Source organism: Lipotes vexillifer, unplaced genomic scaffold, assembly GCF_000442215.2.
Source record: "Lipotes vexillifer unplaced genomic scaffold, Lipotes_vexillifer_v1.1 scaffold217, whole genome shotgun sequence".
In the NCBI taxonomy this organism is placed as follows: Eukaryota; Metazoa; Chordata; class Mammalia; order Artiodactyla; family Lipotidae; genus Lipotes; species Lipotes vexillifer.
Genome location: NW_006788200.1, coordinates 5,732,680 through 5,751,892, shown reverse-complemented (window position 1 = coordinate 5,751,892; position 19,213 = coordinate 5,732,680). Strand labels below are relative to the sequence as shown.

At 40.2% G+C, this 19,213-nt stretch overlaps 1 protein-coding gene across 1 annotated transcript in view; it reads left to right on the top strand.

Moving 5' to 3' along the window:
- The window catches only part of KLHL3 (kelch like family member 3), a 110,541-nt gene that overhangs the window by 14,529 nt on the left and 76,799 nt on the right, over positions 1 to 19,213 (top strand). The window contains exon 3 of the mRNA XM_007461397.1: positions 14,483 to 14,589. Coding sequence (XP_007461459.1) covers positions 14,483 to 14,589 — 107 coding nt within the window. The remainder of the gene's footprint in view (positions 1 to 14,482; positions 14,590 to 19,213) is intronic.

The following is a 19,213-nucleotide window of genomic DNA, read 5'->3' as shown; positions in this document are numbered from 1 at the left end:
CGGGCTTTCTCTAGTTGCGGCAAGCGGGGGCTGCTCTTCGTTGTGGTGCACGGGCTTCTCCTGTGGTGAGAACACAATATAAGATCTACCCTTTTACCAAATATTAAGTACAGAATACAGTATTTTTTATATAAATTTATTTTGTTATTTATTTATCTTTGGCTGTGTTGGCTCTTCGTTGCTGAGCGCGAGCTTTCTCTAGTTGCAGCAAGGCGGGGGCTACCCTTCGTTGTGCTTCTCTTCTCTTGTTGCGGAGCACGGGCTCTAGAGCACAGGCTCAGTAGTTGTGGCGCATGGGCTTAGTTGCTGTGCGGCATGTGGGATCTTCCTGGACTAGGGCTCGAACCCGTGTCCCTTGCATTGGCAGGCGGATTCTTAACCACTGTGCAACCAGGGAAGCCTTACTGATCAATTTTTATTAGGCTTCCTGCCAGATTTCCTAGAAGCTCCATCCACAGTTGTTTTAGGCAGTGGGCAGTGCTAACGTTCAATCCTAATTCTCTTTTGTCACTAAAGAATTTGTGTTGTGTTCCCTAGACACTGTTGAAGTTCCTCATTTAGTGCCCTTGAGTATGGCTTGTGTCCTTTGTCTGATTTAAGACTTCAGGTCTCCAAATAAACAACCTAACTTTACACCTCGAGGAATTAGAAAAAGATGTTCAATCTAAGCTCAAATTTAGCAGAAGGAAAGAAATAATAAAGATTAGATAAAATGAAATAGAGACTAGAAAGACAATAGGAAAAAAATCCATGAAACTAAGAGCTGTTTCTTTGAAAAGATAAACAAAATTGACAAATCTTTAGCTAAACTAACCAAGATAAAAAGAGAGAGGACTCACAATTATAAATGAAAAAGGAGACATTACAGCTGTTAGCACAGAAATACAAATCATTGCAAGAGGCCACTATGAAGAATTATATACCAACAAATTGGATAACCTAGAAGAAATGGATAAATTCCTTGAAACATATAAACTATGAAGACTGGATCAAGAATTGGAAAATCTGAACAAACCAGTAATGATTAAGGAGATTGGATTGGTAATCAAAAAGCTCTCAATAAAGAAAAGCATGACCAGATGGTTTCACTGGTTAATTCTACCAAACTTTCAAAGAATAATTAACACTAGTCCTTCTCATACTCTTCCCAAAACTTGAGGAGGAGGGAATACTCCCAAACTCATTACCAGCATTACCCTGATACCAAAGCCAGCTAAGGACACTACAAGAAAAGAAAACTGTAGGCCAATATCCCTGATAAATATTGATGCAAAAATTCTCAACAAAATTCTAGCAAACAGTGTATGTATGATTTGGTAAAATTTGATCTGATAAAAGGATCATATACCATGATCAAGTGACATTTATCTCTGGGATGCAAGGGTGGTTCAAGATAATGAAATCAATAAATGTGATATACCACATTCATAGAATGAAGGATAAAAAACATAAGATCCTTTCAATAGATGCAGAAAAGCTGTTTGACAAAATTCAACATCCTTTCATAATAAAAGACTCCCAACAAATTGGGTATAGAAGGATCATACCTCAACATGTTAAAAGCCCTGTATGACAAACCCACAGCTAACATCATAATGGTGAAAGTTTGAAAGCTTTTTCTCTGAGGTCAGGAAAAAGACAAGAGTGCCCACTTTTACCGTTCTTTTTGAACATAGTACTGGAAGTTCTCGCCAGAGCACTTAGGCAAGAAAAAGAAATAAAAAGGCATCCAAATTAGAAAGGAAGAAGTAAAATCATCTCTGTTTGCAGATAACATGATCCTATATATAAAAAACCCTAAAAAACTCCACCAAAAAGCTGTTAGAACTTAAAAACAAATTTGGTAAAGTTGCAGTATACAAAATCAACATACAAAAGTCAGTTTCATTTCTATACAATAACAAATTATCTGAAGAAGAAATAAAGCAATCTCATTTACAATAGTGTCAAAGCAATAAAATATTAGGAATAAATTTAACCAAGAAGGTGAAAGATCTGTACACTGAAAACCATAAGACATTGATGAAAGAGATTGAAGAAGAGACACAGATAAATGGAAAGATATCCCATACTCGTGGATTGAGAGAATTAATATTGTTAAAATGTCCATACTCCCCAAAGCCATCTGTAGATTCAGTGCAATCCCTATCCAAATTCCAATGGCATTTTTCATAGAAATAGAAGAAACAATCCTAAAATTTGTATGGAACCACAAAAGACCCTAAACAGCCAAAGCAATCTTGTAAAAGAAGAGCAAAGTTTGGAGACATCACACTCTCTGATTTCAAACTACAGTTGGCCCTTGAACAACATGGGTTTGAACCGCAAGGGTCCACTTACCTGGATTTTTTTCATTAACTGCTATTGTACTACACTATCTGTGGTTGGTTGAATCCTGGATGTGGAATTGTGGATATGGAAAAGTTATATGTGGATTTTCGACTGCATGGGGAAGGAGGAGTTTGCTCCCCTAACCCCCATGTTGTTCAAGGGTCAACTGTATATGACAAAACTATGGTAATCCGAACAGTATGGTATAGACATGGAGACCAGTGGAACAGAATTGAGAGCCCAGAAATAAACCCACATGTGTATGGTCAACTACTATTTGACAGAGGAGCCAAGAATACTTAGTGGGGAAAGGGTAGTCTTTCATCAAATGATGTTAGGATAACTGGACATCCACATGTGAAAGAATGACATTGGACTCCTATCTTACACCACTCACAAAAATTAACTCAAAATGGATTAAAGACCTAAATGTTAAGACCTGAAACCATAAAACTCCTGGAAGAAAACAGGGGAAAAAAATAAACAAGTGGGACTTCATCAAACGGAAAAGCTCCTTCACAGCAAAGGAAATCATCAACAAAATGAAAAGGCAACCTATGAAAGGGAGAAAATACTGGCAAACCATAAATCTTATGAAGGGTTAATATCCAAAACATATAAGGAATGCTTAGAACTCAGTAGAAAAAAATGATTAAAAATGGGCAAAGTACCTCAATAAACATTTTGGCAAAGAAGATACCCAAATGGCCAACAGGTGCATGGAAAGGGGATCAACATCACTAATCATCAGGGAAATTCAAATCAAAATCACAATGAGGTATCACCTCACACCTGTTAGGATGGCTATTATCAAACAAACAAACAAAAACAAATGAAAGACAAATGAAAAAGACACAAGAGGGCTTCCCTGGTGGCGCAGTGGTTGAGAGTCTGCCTGCCGATGCAGGGGACACGGGTTCGTACCCCGGTCTGGGAAGATCCCACATGCCGCAGAGCGGCTAGGCCCGTGAGCCATGGCCGCTGAGCCTGTGTGTCCGGAGCCTGTGCTCCGCAACAGGAGAGGCCACAACAGTGAGAGGCCCGTGTACCTCAAAACAAAACAAAACAAAACAAAACAAAAAAACACACAAGAGATAACAAGTGCTTGTGAGGCTGTGGAGAAAAGGGAACACTTGTGCGCTATTGATAGGAATGTAAATTGGTACAGTCACTATGGAAAACAATATGGAGGTTCCTCAAAAAATTAAAAATTGATCTGTGGGCTTCCCTGGTGGTGCAGTGGTTGAGAATCTGACTGCTACTGCAGGGGACATGGGTTCGAGCCCTGGTCTGGGAAGATCCCACATGCGGCGGAGCAACTGAGCCTGTGTACCACAACTACTGAGCCTGCGCTCTAGAGCCTGTGAGCCACAACTACTGAAGCCCGTGTGCCACAACTACTGAAGCCTGTGTGCCTAGAGCCCGTGCTCTGCAACAAGAGAAGCCACCTCAGTGAGAAGCCTGCACGTCACAACAAAGAGTAGCCGCCGCTCTCAGCAACTAGAGAAAACCTGCATGCAGCAGTGAAGGTACAGTGCAGCCAAAAATTAAATAAACGAATAAAAAAAAATTGATCTGCTATACAATGTAGCAATCACACTTCTGGGTATATATCTGAAAGAAATGACATCACCATCTTGAAGAGATATTTGCACTCCCATGTTCATTGCAGCATTATTCACAGTAGCCAAGACATGAACACAACCTGTTGGTCAGTGGATGAATGGATAAAGAAGATGTGGTATATATACACACTGGAATATTATTCAGCCATAAAAAAGAGGAAATCCTGTCATTTGCAACAACATGGATGAACCTCGAGGGCATTGTATTCAGTGAAGTAAGTCAGACAGAGAAAGACAAAGACTGTATGATCTCATTTATATGTGAAATCTAAAAAAGCCGAACTCACAGAAAGAGAATAGGTTAGTGGTTGTCAGGGACTGGGGGTTGTGGGAAATGGGAGATGTTGGTCAGAGGGTACAAACCTCCAGTTTTAAGAGGAATAAGTTCTGGGGATCTAATGTACGATGTGGTGACTATAGTTAGCAGTACTGTATTGCATACTTGGAAGTTGCTAAGAGAGTAGATCTTAAATGTTCTCACCACAAAACATAAATGGTAACTATGTGAGATGATAGATGTATTACTTTATTGTGGTAATTATTTCACAGTATATATCAAATCATCACATTATACACCTTAAACTTACACAATGTTATATGTCAATTATAGCTCAATAAAACTGGGGGAAAAAGACTGCCTGGTTTAGCCAACTGTAGTAACTGCTTAAAGGTAGAGCTCAGGAAATAGACATGCACACAGAATTCCCCCAACCTTCACTTTATATTATTAGCATTTTTTCTTTTTCTTAAATACCTAAAAAAAATCCTGTTATGTCTGTTCCTTCTTTTGCAAGTTACCACATTTTTGCATCTTTCCTCAAAAGCATCAACTTGGATTTAACCTCCTCCAACAGTCCTGCTGCTTCTCTTTTGTATAAGTCAGCATTTGCCAAGGCTCTTCTGAGGAACATTTCCTCAAGATGCTCTGTGGGGAAAAAAGAGATCTGTAACAAAATGAGTTTGAAAAATGTTATATAAAACTGCTATACCCACCCCCTGAGATTCATAATATATATAGGCATATTAAAATCTCTGAGAAGTCATACAATAAACTTGTCTAACTGAGGGTTTCCCACATGGTTTTGAATCCTCTTTGGTTGTTGTTGTTATGGATAGACCGAGTGTTCTGTGGAACTTATTTTGGAAAACACTGGTCCTTTGCTGAAATTTAAGTGAATCATCTTTGTATGAGTCAGGGTTTTTCAGAGAAACAGAACCAATAATATATCTATTTATATATCTATTATTATTATATTATTTATATATATGTATTGCTTCTGTTTCTCTGGAAAACCAGATATATAGACACAGATATGTAAGAGGAGATTTATTTATTTTTTATTTATTTTTATTTTATTTTTTTCTTGCTTTTGCTGTACGCGGGCCTCTCACTGCTGTGGCCCCTACCGTGGCGGAGCACAGGCTCCGGACGCACAGGCTCAGCGGCCGTGGCTCAGGGGCCCAGCCGCTCCGCGGCACGTGGGATCCTCCCGGATCGCGGCACGAACCCGCGTCCCCTGCGTCGGCAGGCGGACTCCCAACCACTGCGCCACCAGGGAAGCCCAAGAGGAGATTTATTATAGGAGTTTACTCACATGATTGTGGAGGATGAGAATTGCCACAATCTGCTGTCTACAAGCTGGAGAACCAGGAAAGCCAGTGGTATAATTCAGTCCAAATCTGAAGGCCTGAGAAACAAGAGCCAGTGGAGTATGTCTTGCGGTCCAAAGGCCCAAGAACCAAGACCTTCAATGTCTGAGGGCAGGAGAAGATGCCCAGTATAGCTCAAGAAGAGAAAGAGAGAATTCACCCTTCCTCCACCTTTTTGTTCTATTCAAGCCCTCTGTGGGTTGGATGATGCCCACCTACATTGGTGAAAGAGATCTTCTTTTCTCAGTCTACCAGTTCAAAGGCTAATCTCTTCTAGAGAAACCTTTGCAGACACACCCACAAATAATATTTTATCAGCTATCTGGGCATTACTTAGCCTGGTTAAGTTGACATGTAATATTAACCATCACAGTCTTGTTCTTCCTTTTGATTTTTTCAAATTGATTTTGATTTTTTCAAATGGACCACAGTCTGTTTATGTTTTGGTTGGGAAATTTTTAGTTCAGGTTTAGGCATGGATTTCCCTTTCATTTTTAAATTAAAACCTTTAAGTTTTTCTTAAAAAATTTGTAAATTTTGTAAATTTTTTGTAAAAGGAATATATTATAGAACATTTAGAAAATACAGGTGAGCAAAAAGTCACAGTGCTAACCATTGTTAACCCTTAGGGGATCTTTTTTTCTTTAAAATATATGTCTCAACCAGATTTTTTTCCCTATGGGTGATTTTTATTAAAAATATTTTAATTTTATCGGAGTACAGTTGATTTACAATGTTGTGTTAGTTTCAGGTGTACAGCGAAGTGATTCAGTTATACATATACATATATTCATTCTTTTTAGATTCTTTTCTCTTATAGGTTATCACAGAATATTAGGTAGGGTGCCCTGTGCTATACAGTAGGTCCTTGTTTATCTGTCTTATATATAGTAGTGTATGTGTTCAACCAGATTTTTATTCTTAACATTATGTTGAACACATTTTTTATGTTACTGTTCTACAACTTCATTTTAAGTGGATGAATGATATTCTATTTTTGTTTTTTTTAAAAACAGTTCCCTGTTGTTGGATGTCTAGGTTTTCCAATCCCTCAAATAAATAATACCTGCAGTGGTTATGTGTGGAGCAGGATAGCACAGTGGTCACAAGCATAGACTCTGGAGCCAGGCAGCCTGGTTTCAAATCTTGGCTCCACTGCTGACTAGCTGTGAACCTGGGCAAGTTCATTAATATCCCCAACCTCACTTTTTTCAACCATAAAATGAGGCTAATAATAGTTCCAGTCTTGCTGGCTTGTTAAGAGGATTAATAAGTTAAGTGCTTAGAACAGTGATAGCACATATATTACTGTTGTTAAGTACTTGTGCATATTTAGAATTATTTCTATAGAATTAATTCCTTTCAGAAGTAGAATTGCTAATTTAAACAGCATGTTGCATAATAGTAATAGCAATAGCTATTCCTTAGATATTTTATGAGTCCTTGCGACATAGTGAACATTCTGTGTTAGCTGTTATTATGATGACGATTTTTTTAAAAAAAAGGTCTTTATTTATTTATTTAATTTATTTTTGGCTGTGTCGGATCTTAGTTGTGGCACGCGGGATCTTTTGTTGTGGTTGTGGTGCATGGGTTTCCCTCTAGTTGTGGTGTGCAGGTTTTCTCTTCTCTAGTTGTGGCACGCAGGCTCCAGGACGCCTGGGCTCTGTAGTTTGCGGAACGTTGGCTCTAGTTGAAGCGCGCAAGCTCAGTAGTTGTAACAGTCAGGCCTAGTTGCCCTGCGGCATGTGGGATCCTAGTTCCCTGACCAGGGATCGACCCTGTGTCCCCTGCATAGCAAGGTGGATGCTTTACCACTGGACCACCAGGGAAGTCCCCTGATGGCAATTTTTTGCTTCAGGCATATGGCAGTAGGTGAGACAAAGTCTTGCCCTCAATCTTGCTTGCATTCTAGTGGTGTTCAAAGACTATATCAAATTCTAAGGTATTTAAATGGCTAACTTGAAAAAATTTAGGGGCTTCCCTGGTGGCGCAGTGGTTGGGAGTCCGCCTGCCGATGCAGGGGACACGGGTTCGTGCCCTGGTCTGGGAAGATCCCACATGCCGCGGAGCGGCTGGGCCCGTGAGCCATGGCCGCTGGAGCCTGTGCTCCGCAACGGGAGAGGCCACAGCACTGAGAGGCCCACATACCACAAAAAAAAAAAAAAAAAAAGAAAAGAAAAAAAAGAAAAAAAAAATCTAGAGTGGAATGGGGGAGGCAGGGAGAGAATGGGGGCCTAAATAGACACTTTATTGATTTGGGTGAGTTTAATGGGAACTGGAGAGAGGCATACTTTGTTTTGATGAAGGCCAGGGTGAAGCACCTTGCCATTCAGAGGTCAGGCTAATGAAATGTCACCTGATATTCCAGGGACCTAGGGTTATTTCTTGCATTATTTTCACATTCCCCTCCCTCACTTTTAAGCTATTTTAGTTCAAGCACACATGTTCTTTGCAATTTATGAATCACACAATTCACGTGTTTCCTGTTCTTTATACTTGCATTGTAGAAAATGGGCTGCTGACATGGTAACCAACGAGCTTTTCTTCTCCTTTTGCACTTCCTCGCTCTGCTCTGGTCAGACCGATAGCTGCTTCTGGGCAGCAGAGCCCTAATGGCTCTTTGTCTCCTGACTTACCAGCCAACCAGCAAGTGGGCACATGGTCCTTGTTGGAATAGCACCCCCTCATCAGGCCTGAAAAGGAGCGACAATCTTCTGTCTTATCTTTACATTTTGAATCTCTCATTTCTCCATTGCAAAAAGTTCTCTGCTTCATCTTTTCTTTTTAGATTGTTTTTCAGTATGGCTTTATTACTAGTAACGAGCCATTTTAGCACACTGCTTTTTGTTTTTCTTTTCTTTTGAAGTGTATCATTTTTTTAGCCTTTAAAATTTTTATTCCTTCTTGCTTTTAGTATAACTTTTTAAAATTGAAGCATAGTTGACTTACAATATTGTGTTAGTTTCAAGTGTACAGCATACTGATTCATTTTTTTTCAGATTATATTCCATTATAGGTTATTACAGGATATTGAGTATAATTTCTTGTGCTGTACAGTAAATCTTTGTTGCTTATCTCTTTTATGTATAGTAGTTTATATCTTTTAATACCATACTCCTATTTTGCCCCTCCCCCCTCCCCTTTGGTAACCATAAATTTGTTTTCTATGTCTGTGAGTCTGTTTCTGTTTTGTATATACATTCATTTGTATTATTTTTTAGATTTCATATGTAAGTGATATAGTATTTGTCTTTCTCTGTCTGACTTATCTCACTAAGCATAGTATTCTCTAGGTCCATCCATGTTGCTGCAAATGGAGATTTTTCATTCTTTTTAATTGCTGGGCAATATTCCATTGTGTGTGTGTGTGTGTGTGTGTGTGTGTGTGTGTGTATCACATCTTCTTAAGCCAATCATCTGCACACTTGGGTTGCTTCCATGTCTTGGCTATTGGGAATACTGCTGCTATGAACATTGGGGTGCATATATCTTTTTGATTTAGAATTTTCATTTTTTGCAGATGTATATGCTGTTTTTCTTTTTTTGGTAACAGCTTCATCAAGATATAATTTATATACCATACAATTCACCCATTTAAAGTGTACAATTTAATGGCTTTTATTATATTCACAGAATTGGGCAACCATCAATCAATTTTAGAATATTTTTATCACCCTGTATACTTTAGCAGTAATCCCCCTGTTATCCCTATTCACTCACCTCCCAGTACTAGACAACCACTAATCTTTCTGTCTTTATGATTTGCCTATTTTGGAGTCATATAATGTGTCTTTTGTGACTAACATTTTTTTACTTAGCATAATGTTTTCAAGGTTCATTCATGCTGTAGCATGTCTCAGTATTTCATTCCTTTTTATTGCTGAATAATATTTCATTGTATGGATATACAGATTTGAGGCCATTTGGCTATTATGAATAATGCTGCTGTGAACATTCAGGTACAAGTTTTTGTGTGGATGTATGTTTTATTTCTCTTGGGAGTGGGATTCCTGGGTCAAATAACAACTCTGTGTTTAACCTTTTGAGGAACTGTCAGACTGTTTTCCAGAGCAGCTGTACCACTTTACATTTCTATCAGCAGTGTATGAAGCTCCCAATTTCTCCATATCCTCATCAACACTTGTTACTTTCTGTATTTTTGATTATAACCATCCTAGTATGTGTGAGGAGTTATCTCATTGTGGTTTTGATTTACATTTCTCTGATGACTAATGATGTTGAGCACCTTTTCATGTGCTCATTGGCCATTTCTGTATCTTATTTGGAGAATGTCTATTAAGATACTTTGCCTATTTTAAATTGGGTTGTATGTCTACTGATTATTGAGTTGTAAAGTTTCAAGTTCTTTATGTATTCTAGATACAAGCTTCTTATCAGACATATGATTTACAAAGTTTTTCTTCCATTATGTAGGTTTTCTTCTCATTTTCCTGATGTCCTGAAGCACAAAAGTTGTAAACTTTGATGTCTAATGTATCTTTTTTCTGTTTGTACTTTTGGTGTCCTATCTAACAAACCACTGCCTAATCCAAAATCATGAAGATTTACCCCAATGTCACTTCTAAGAGTTTTATAGGTTTAGCTCTTACATTTAGGTCTTTGATCCATTTTGAGTTAATTTTTGTATATGATGTGAGGTAGGGGTCCAACTTCATTCTTTTGCATGTGGATATCTAGTTATCCTAGCAGCATTTGTTGAAAAGATTATTCTCTCCCGGTTGAATGGTCTTAGCATCCTTTTCAGAAATCAATTAACTGTGAATGTGAGGGTTTATTTTAAACTCTCAATTCTATTCTGTTGATCTATGTATCTATCCTTGTGCTATTACTGCACTGTCTTTAGCTTTGTAGTGTTTTGAAATTGGGAAACCTGAGTTCTTCAACTCTGTTCTTTTTCAAGATTGTTTTGGCCATTCTAGGTCCCTTGCATTTACATTTTAATTTTAGGCTCAGCTTGTCACTTTCTGCAAAGAAGCCAGCTGGGAGTTTGATAGAAATTCTATTGAATCTGTAGAACATTTTGGGGGAGAATTGCCATCTTAACAGTATTAATCTTCCAATTCATGAACACTGGAGGTCTTTCCACTTATTTAAGTCTTTAATTTTCTTCAACTGTGTTTTATAGTTTTAGGGTATAGGTTTTGAATTTTTTTGTTAAATTTATTCCTAAAGTATTTTATTCTCTTTGATGCTATTGTAAATGGGATTTTAAAAATATCATTTTTGGATTGTTCACTGCAAGTGTACAGAAACACAGTCGATTTTTGTATATTGATCTTGTATTCTGCAACTTCCTTATACTCATTTATTTATTTTAGTAGTTTTTTAGTGGATTCCGTGGGATTTTATATGTACAAGATCATGTCATTTGTGAATAGAGATAGTTTTCTTTCTTTCTTTCCAATTTGGATGCCCTTTATTTCATTTCCTTGCCTAAGTGCCCTGGCTAGCCACCCTAATGTTATCTTACTTATCAGCAGTATTTGGTACAATTGATCATTCCTTCCTTTTTGTAGCCCTGTCTTTACTTGGCTTCTTGGACACCACACTCTTTTGGTTTTCCTCCTATCCCACTGGCTGTTTTCTCATCTCTTTTGTTGATTCTTCTCCTTTCCCCCAGCTTCTTAACCATTTCCCACCTCTGAACTCCAGACCCTAGTATCCACTTGCCTACTTGACAGCCCCACTTAGATGTCCAAAAGGCAGCTCAAATTTACCATGTCCAAAACTTACTCTAATCTTGATTGAAGTATTTTGTGGAAAAATGGAAGAAAAGAAATAAATATTTACTGAATGTTTACTATTAGCGCTATTCATTATCTTGTTTACAACACATGTCAATTCTATGATACTCAGGGGACATGAACCCTGGTCAGTTTGATTCCAGGGCCTGAGCTCCTTCCTAACAGCTCTACTCTATTTCCTACAATCACAGTGTGTATAGCCCTACTTTTCTCTCCTCAAGACTTTCCTTTGGAGTAGTATGATACTTCAGAAAAAAGGATCTCACAGGATCTCTGGTAATTGGAATTAGAAGTGCTTGTGAGCCATGCAGTGCTTGTAGAGCTGCCTCTTCCCTTTTCCCTGCATAGTGGAGACTGAGATGTCTCCAGTGTGTAGACAGGCTTTCCCACCACCTGGGAAAGCCTACCTTGACTTTGTGGCAAGTTTTTCTTGGTCACTCTCCCAGGTTAGAGTTTCTCTGGCCTTGAGATACACTTCCCACCTATCAGAACTGCTCTCATTTATTTGCTTGACTGGATTCTCCATCTTTATTCCTCATTCCTTCTTTTGTCTCTTTCCCATTTGTTCAAGAATTATCAGCTCTTCTGGGTTTGTGTAAGATATCCTACTTTGACATTTGCTTGCCCATCACCTGGCACTGAAAATTTGCTTAGCATTTCTGACCCATCTGTGTCAACACTTTCCTTATTAAAATACTGGTTACCAAAAACAATTACATGTACTTTTAAATAGCAGTGATAACTCTGTTTTCTCCCCAAAATCTTTAATAGAAGTGAAAATGTCCAAGCTGAGTCTATACTGTTGGGAATACATTTTTACAATATATTTTATCCATATTTAAACAAGCCTATTCTCACGTGGCATCTGCAATCTCATTTGGTCCCCACGGTATATGTCCCAAGGCAGCTAAGAAAGATGAGAAAATTGATGGGGTCAATTTGTCCATGTTCTTGTAGCCTGTTGGGGCAGAGCCAGTTCTGTTCCCAGTTGAGCTGGTTTATTCTGATAAAGTTCGTGTGTAAGGTGTGCTGTTCACTGCAGGATGAGGTCCCACCCCCAGGTTTTGCCTCTTGGTGCTCAGTGGTCTCACCCTTCCCAGAAGCCCCCTCACTGGTACCTTATTCCATCTGCTGACCCTTTCCTGATCACCTTTCCCCATTGGAGATAACCTAGCTACTGTTTTTTCCCATTCTAAATGTCAACCAATCATGAGGCATTATGGTACTGTACCTGGAGTCAGAACTAGATTCAAGACTAAGGCTTCTGTGGCTTTGGGCCACCTCTCTGAGCTTCATACATAGGGTGATCTCTAAGGGCATTTGTGGTTCTAGCCTTCCCAGGCTTTATGACTCTATTTCTCTGAAAAGTGAACCTGGACTAATGTCTGAATAGTTGGCAATGGTTTAATATGCTATACCAGGGAATTCCATCTGCTGAACCTTTCCTGATCACCTTTCCCCATTGGAGATAACCTAGCTACTGTTTTTTCCCATTCTAAATGTCAACCAATCATGAGGCATTATGGTACTGTACCTGGAGTCAGAACTAGATTCAAGACTAAGGCTTCTGTGGCTTTGGGCCACCTCTCTGAGCTTCATACATAGGGTGATCTCTAAGGGCATTTGTGGTTCTAGCCTTCCCAGGCTTTATGACTCTATTTCTCTGAAAAGTGAACCTGGACTAATGTCTGAATAGTTGGCAATGGTTTAATATGCTATACCAGGGAGAGCAAATATGTAGCTTCTCTCCCATCTATTAACCATGACATACTCATTATATTTATCTCATCACTGTCATGTGGAACCCAGTCATGACCTCAGACTTCTCAATCCAGTATAGTGTGCTAAGTAACCACTACCAGTGGATCACAGTTGAAATGTGTTTATCCTCCCTGTCTTCCCTCCCACTTCTAGCGCTTCAATCTAAAGCAAGGACTAGTGGTGACCAGGATACTATAGAAGTTAGGAGCATGGGTTCTTGGGTTCAGCTGCTTATATTCAAATCCTGAATCCACTGCTCCCTTTCTGTATGACCTTGGGAAAGTTACTTAACTTCTCTGGGCCTCAGTTTCCTTTTTTAGTAATATGGGGCATAACAGTAGTCATCTTCATAGGGTTGTAGAGAGGGTTAAATGAAATAATATGTATTAAAAAAAGTGCTTAGAACAGTGCCTGGCACATGTAACTCAAAAAATGTTGACTATTGTATTGATAATAGCCAGGATAAGAACTTGAAAGGCTGGTAGAGGAAAAATTCTTGGATTGATAGGGCTTGTGGTACCCTTTCAGTCTTCAAAGTAGTCAAATATTCATTCTGTTTCTGAGTGTGGATTGATCCTATTTAAAATTTCATTCCTTTATTAATTTATTTAGTAAAAGTTTAGGGCCTACTGTGTGCTATGCATGCAACCGGGTGTCTAGGATATAACAGTAAACAAGTCCTTTTTAAAGTTCATAGTGTATGGGGGTGACAAACAAGTAAAAATGTAGTTACAGTTTTCTTAATAATTGCAGTAATTGGAGTTTGCCCAGGGTCTTTAGGGAGCACTGTGTGCACCGGTGGAGTATTTTTGATGTTAGTGTTAAACCTGGGTGGGAAGAAACATACTTGAGTCCTCCAGATCTGGCTGGTCTCTTACCAGTGTTTCATAGGCAGTGGATTCCTTGGGGAAGAGTTAATACCTGTTCTAGCTGGTGGCACACCTCAGTGGCATGCTCATGCTCCTTGGCATTCATTCAGTTACTCAGCTAACAGCCCAAAGCTTTTCCCACTGCTCCTTGAACTGCTGTCCCCCTTTCTCAGTCATAGCTTGTAGAGTTGCAGAGCAGAGATGTGAAGACAAATGAAGGAGCCCTGAATTTGCAGCTACATAGTAGTTAGATCTCTACAGAGTTGAGTGCCTTAGGAAAGCCTGAATGTGGGGCTTATTAGGGACTTGGAAAAGTTGATGAGTCCATCTCCATGCCTAACTTACGATATGGTAGGTCTGTATGACAACCGTGGTGATAGTATGGAATGCGGAGGGTGGAGGAGAAAAAATACCCTTGCGTGGCTGGGGGTGGGAATTGGTTCTGTGACCCATCCTTTCTCCCACTGGTGTCTTGCAGCAAACAGCTATTGTGTGACGTGGTAATTGTGGCAGAAGATGTTGAGATAGAAGCCCACCGTGTGGTCCTGGCAGCCTGCAGCCCCTACTTCTGTGCGATGTTCACAGGTATGGTGAGGGGCAAACAATAACCCATGGTTGTGGGGCTGCAGCCCCACTGGGAGAATATTGAGGGTGGTGGCATGAGAGGGGGGGAGGAAAGAAGACTGTGACGCCCACCCTGAGGAGCTCCTGTGTGCCAGATTCTTTGCTTTGCGCCATGGAGATGCAAAGCACCGTGACAGGCCCTCAGCCAGGCCAGTCAAGCATGCAGCCCCTATTGCAGTTAACTCTGAGGAAAAAATGTAGCCTCGTATAGTCCATGAATTCTCAGACTTTATCATGCATCATAATCATGTCAGGGAGCTGGTTAGAAATGTAGACTCTTGGCTTCATCCCCAGGCTTCTGAGCTGTCATTTTGTGGATGGGGGACCCTGAGGCTGAGAGAAAGGAAGGGACTTGCCTGAGGTCACATGGTGAATGAGTGGAACTTGGCTTCTGGATGCCTGGCCCAGGGCTGGCTGGCCTAGCTGGCCCACGTCTTATTATTCCTTAACTGTTCTTTCCAAGCAGAGACTTTGAGTCTCGTCTAGCCTTTATAGGAATGCGGTAGAGTTGGCAGAAGTGATGGTGGGGCTTGGGGTGGGGAGAGTAAGACAGAGGTATATTCACCATCTGCATTCAGTTTCAGTACCTTTGCCAACTTTCCAGGGAGTCCCTGTTTCCTGAACATGCCAAATAGCCTTGTCCAACTATTGCACGTGTATTATTTCTGAGACTGAATTCCCTGAAACGCATGGGCTGAGCTTCTTGTCTGCAGTACCTCACAGCACCTCCCCTGAGCCAGGTGCAGGCAGTGCTGTATCCATCACTGCTGACTGAAAGCCAGCTGGATGAGGTCAGGTGTCTCTTCCACACACTCATCTGTACCCTGTGCTTCCTCTGAGTGTGGTCACTATCACTCTGCACTCTCATCTGTTTCCTGGAGTTTGAGGTGGTCATGCTCTGGGGTCTCATGTACCTGCTGCTTCTCACCCTGTAGTTTACATATCAAATGTTGCCTCCTCTCTGACCACCTGAACCATAGTTCCCCACTAGGTCTCTTTCTATTCCATAACTTGACTCTGTCTTTTTCATAACATTTATCACTGTCTGAAAATCACATTGGTTGGTTGTTTATATATTTTTTACCTGTGTCTCCTTACTGGAGTATCAGTTCCATGAAGACAGGGATCTTGTTAAATTTGTTTGTTTCTGTACCCTGAATACCTGGTACATAATAGGACTAAGATATTGTTTTAATGAACAAAATGTCTCCTACCCTTGATTGTGAGCTTTGGGTGCTTGCGGATTATGTCTTATGTCTTGTCACTGTTGAATCCTTAGCGCCCACCCCAGGGCCTGATGTTTAGGAGACTGAATAAGTGAAGGTTAAATGAATGAATGTGGTGTTGCTAAGGATGGGTGAGTGCAGGCACATCTTTGCTGAATAGGCTCTTGCCCTTTTTCTAATATAGTACAAAGCCTGTGCTGGGCAGGAGTGGTTCTTGGTGGGGCGGGGAGTACTTAGCACTTGGCGTTTGGAGAGTTCCTCACATGTATGTCCCCCTTGGCTCATCATGTGAAAGACCTGGCCTCAACTTGGAGCAGTGCTTTTGCTAAGTGGACCAAGCCACACTTACCTCACTTTGAGCCGTGGGCCAGGAATTCCACAGTGCAGCCTGGAAAACCAGCTAATTTCACTACCTGGAAATTTTGAGCCACATTCTCTTTGGAGTAGCCTCAAAGTCTAGTAGTAAGGTTTCTATTTCTTTTTTTGTCCTTGTCCTTCATCCATCTCTTTCTTTTAAAATAATTTATCTTGTCTACAATAGTTATTTAGCTGCAACTTCAGTAAATAGTTCTGCCAGTCATTCTCTGTTTGTGTAGTTTGGAAAGTCCAGTGTTGAGAGAGGAGTCTATTTGGAATTACAATAAATTGTACTGTTGGCTCCACTTTTTGCTAATGAACTTGCCTCTGGGGGTAGTGGAAGTGCCTAAGCAAAACAAGGTGATTTTAAAAAGGGAGAGAAAAGGTGATTCTGGATCAGGTCTTGGATTCTAGTAATCGAAGGGAAGAGGGAATCAAGAGAAGAAAGCAGTCTAATGTGTTGCCCAGCCCAAGCTTTCCACTGAATCTGGTTACCATCCATTCTTCCATCCATCCATTCATCCATCATCTGTCTGTCTGTGCATCCATCCACCCACCCACCTACCTATCCATCTACTCATCCAAACACTATTCACATATGTTCATTGCAGAATAAAAATTAGAAAATGTGGGCAAGCAAAAAAAATACATGTAATACATTTACTCTTGTGATAGCTTATGCTTCTCTTTAGTATTACTACTTATCTCATTACTTCCTCACTGTCTGATTTACCTGGTCAGTCATAAACTTTATGAGGGTAAGAACTGTACCTTTTAAATTCACTGCTATGTCCCTGCTGCCTAGCATGATCTTACATACAGTAGGTGCTCAATGAAAATTTGCTTAATTGAACTTAGCGCTATATTGTCAGTATATTTTCATGGCAATGAAATCACATCTACATCATTATTTTAATGGCCTCATAAGATTCCATCATATGTATCCAAATTGAAAATCCATTTCCTTATTGGTTGGAAATTATAGTTCTTTCTAATATTTTGCTATTGTAAATAATGCTAAAATGGGCATCCTTGCAACTTGGTCTTTACTTACATTCCTGATTATTTCCTTAGATCCCTAGAATAAAAAATACTTGGTTAAAGTGTGTGCACATTTTGAATTCCTGTGAGACACGTGCCTCAGTTCCACAACACTTAGAACAGTTGTACCAGCTTATGCTTCCATCGGCAGTACATCAGATTCGTGTATTTTCTGAGGCCCCTTGGTTTTGCTTAAACTTTGGTAAACAGGTACAAAAAAAAAGTAACATTGAAAATTTTTGCTCTAATTATCAGGTTCAGCTTCAAAATGCATAAAATTAGTAATGAAAAGGCCCAGCTGACTCTCATTGAGTCCATTTCTATCAGCATGTTTAAGGCCCCAAAGAAAAGGAAATACATGTGACTTTCTTCTGACTTGAGTGGTATGATTAAGATCTTTTACTGAGGCTTAAAGTGTTTTTATTTTTTTGTCCTCTGAGTTCATATTGCCCAAATGTCCTGTGATGGTTCCAAATACCAGCTCCACTCCTTGACCATATCCTTCCCAGAATAACTTGTAATAAGTGTGAAACTGAGGTCTGACTGCCCACAAAAGAGTGTCCAAAGGCAGCCAACCTGTGAGAAGGTCTGGGATGGGCAGTCACCTGAGTTGCTCTCCACTCCTTCAGCATAGTGTGATTGGAGAGGCCAGAAGGGCTGGTCTTGTCCTTCTTTTCCCTGTGAGTATGGAACACTTAAAAGTCCCCTTGATCCCATCCCCCCATCTAGCACCTCCATCCCAGGGGAAGATAATTTCCCCAAAATAGCCCAGTCAGTTTTTTTCCCCTCTTTTTATCATGCCCTTTTCTATGTGTTCTGTGTACTATAGTGTTTGTACTCCATATGGATCCCTTCATGTCATCCAAAACTTTGAAAACAATCCCATTTTATGGTGTTAAAAGAACCAAGTTCTAAAGAATATGTGCACTAAGTGTCTTAGGCTCATCACCACGGCTAAAAGACATTTGAACTCCATCCCAAAAGAAGCCCTGGGAGTGAGCTGTCCCATCTTCTGGCTCTGTTGTGCTACATGCAGTGGCTGATTAAATTGGCTTTTTTTTTTAAATTTGTTTTTAGTTTTCTATTTTTTTAGGCTCCACTGGGTCTTCGTTGCAGCACGTGGGATCTTCGTTGTGGCATATGGATCTTTTAGTTGTGGCATGCAGACTTTTAGTTGTGGCATGGGGACTTCTTAGTTGCAGCATGCGGACTCTTAGCTGTGGCATGTGGACTCTTAGCTGTGGCATGTGAACTCTTAGTTGTGGCATGTGAACTCTTAGTTGTGGCATGCATGCGGCATCTAGTTCCCTGACTAGGGATTGAACCTGGGGCCCTTGCACTGGGAGTGCAGAGTCTTACCCACTGGACTACCAGGGAAGCCCCGGCTTTGTTTTTTTAAAGAAAAGTTACTGTCCATTTTTATTAGATGTAGGCTGATATTCAACTGGTGTCTTTGAATATATGGTGAACAGAAATAGGGAGGAGAGTCAGGAATGTGCTGGAGGTAAGAGGCAAGGGGCTTGGAATGTGAGCACCAGCTAGCCTCAAGCAGAAAAATTAGGGCCTGGCTCTCTTACCTCCAGGCATGCACTCATCCCATAGAACCATTGTTTTCACCCTTTCTTTATGCCTGACTCTGCCAGGCCCTGACCTATGTCTGTATTCAGAGTGTTTGTATGATGTATTGATGTTTTTGAAGATCTTTGCATAACATGCAGTTTAGCAAGACTTAATCCAAGGCAGTGGGGCAGGGAGGGAGGGAGCACTAGGGAGTAGAATCCTTTCTTTGTATAAAGAGGGCCTTGAGAGATTAGTCGGAGTAGATAGGGTCTGGTTTCTGAGGGTTTTGCCTCTAAGGAAATGGTGAGTTTTTCAGGAATTGATTTGGATGTAGTTCAACATAGGCCTTTGTAGTGTCTAGGAAAAGAGACCACTATTCAGACACCCACCAGCACCCATTA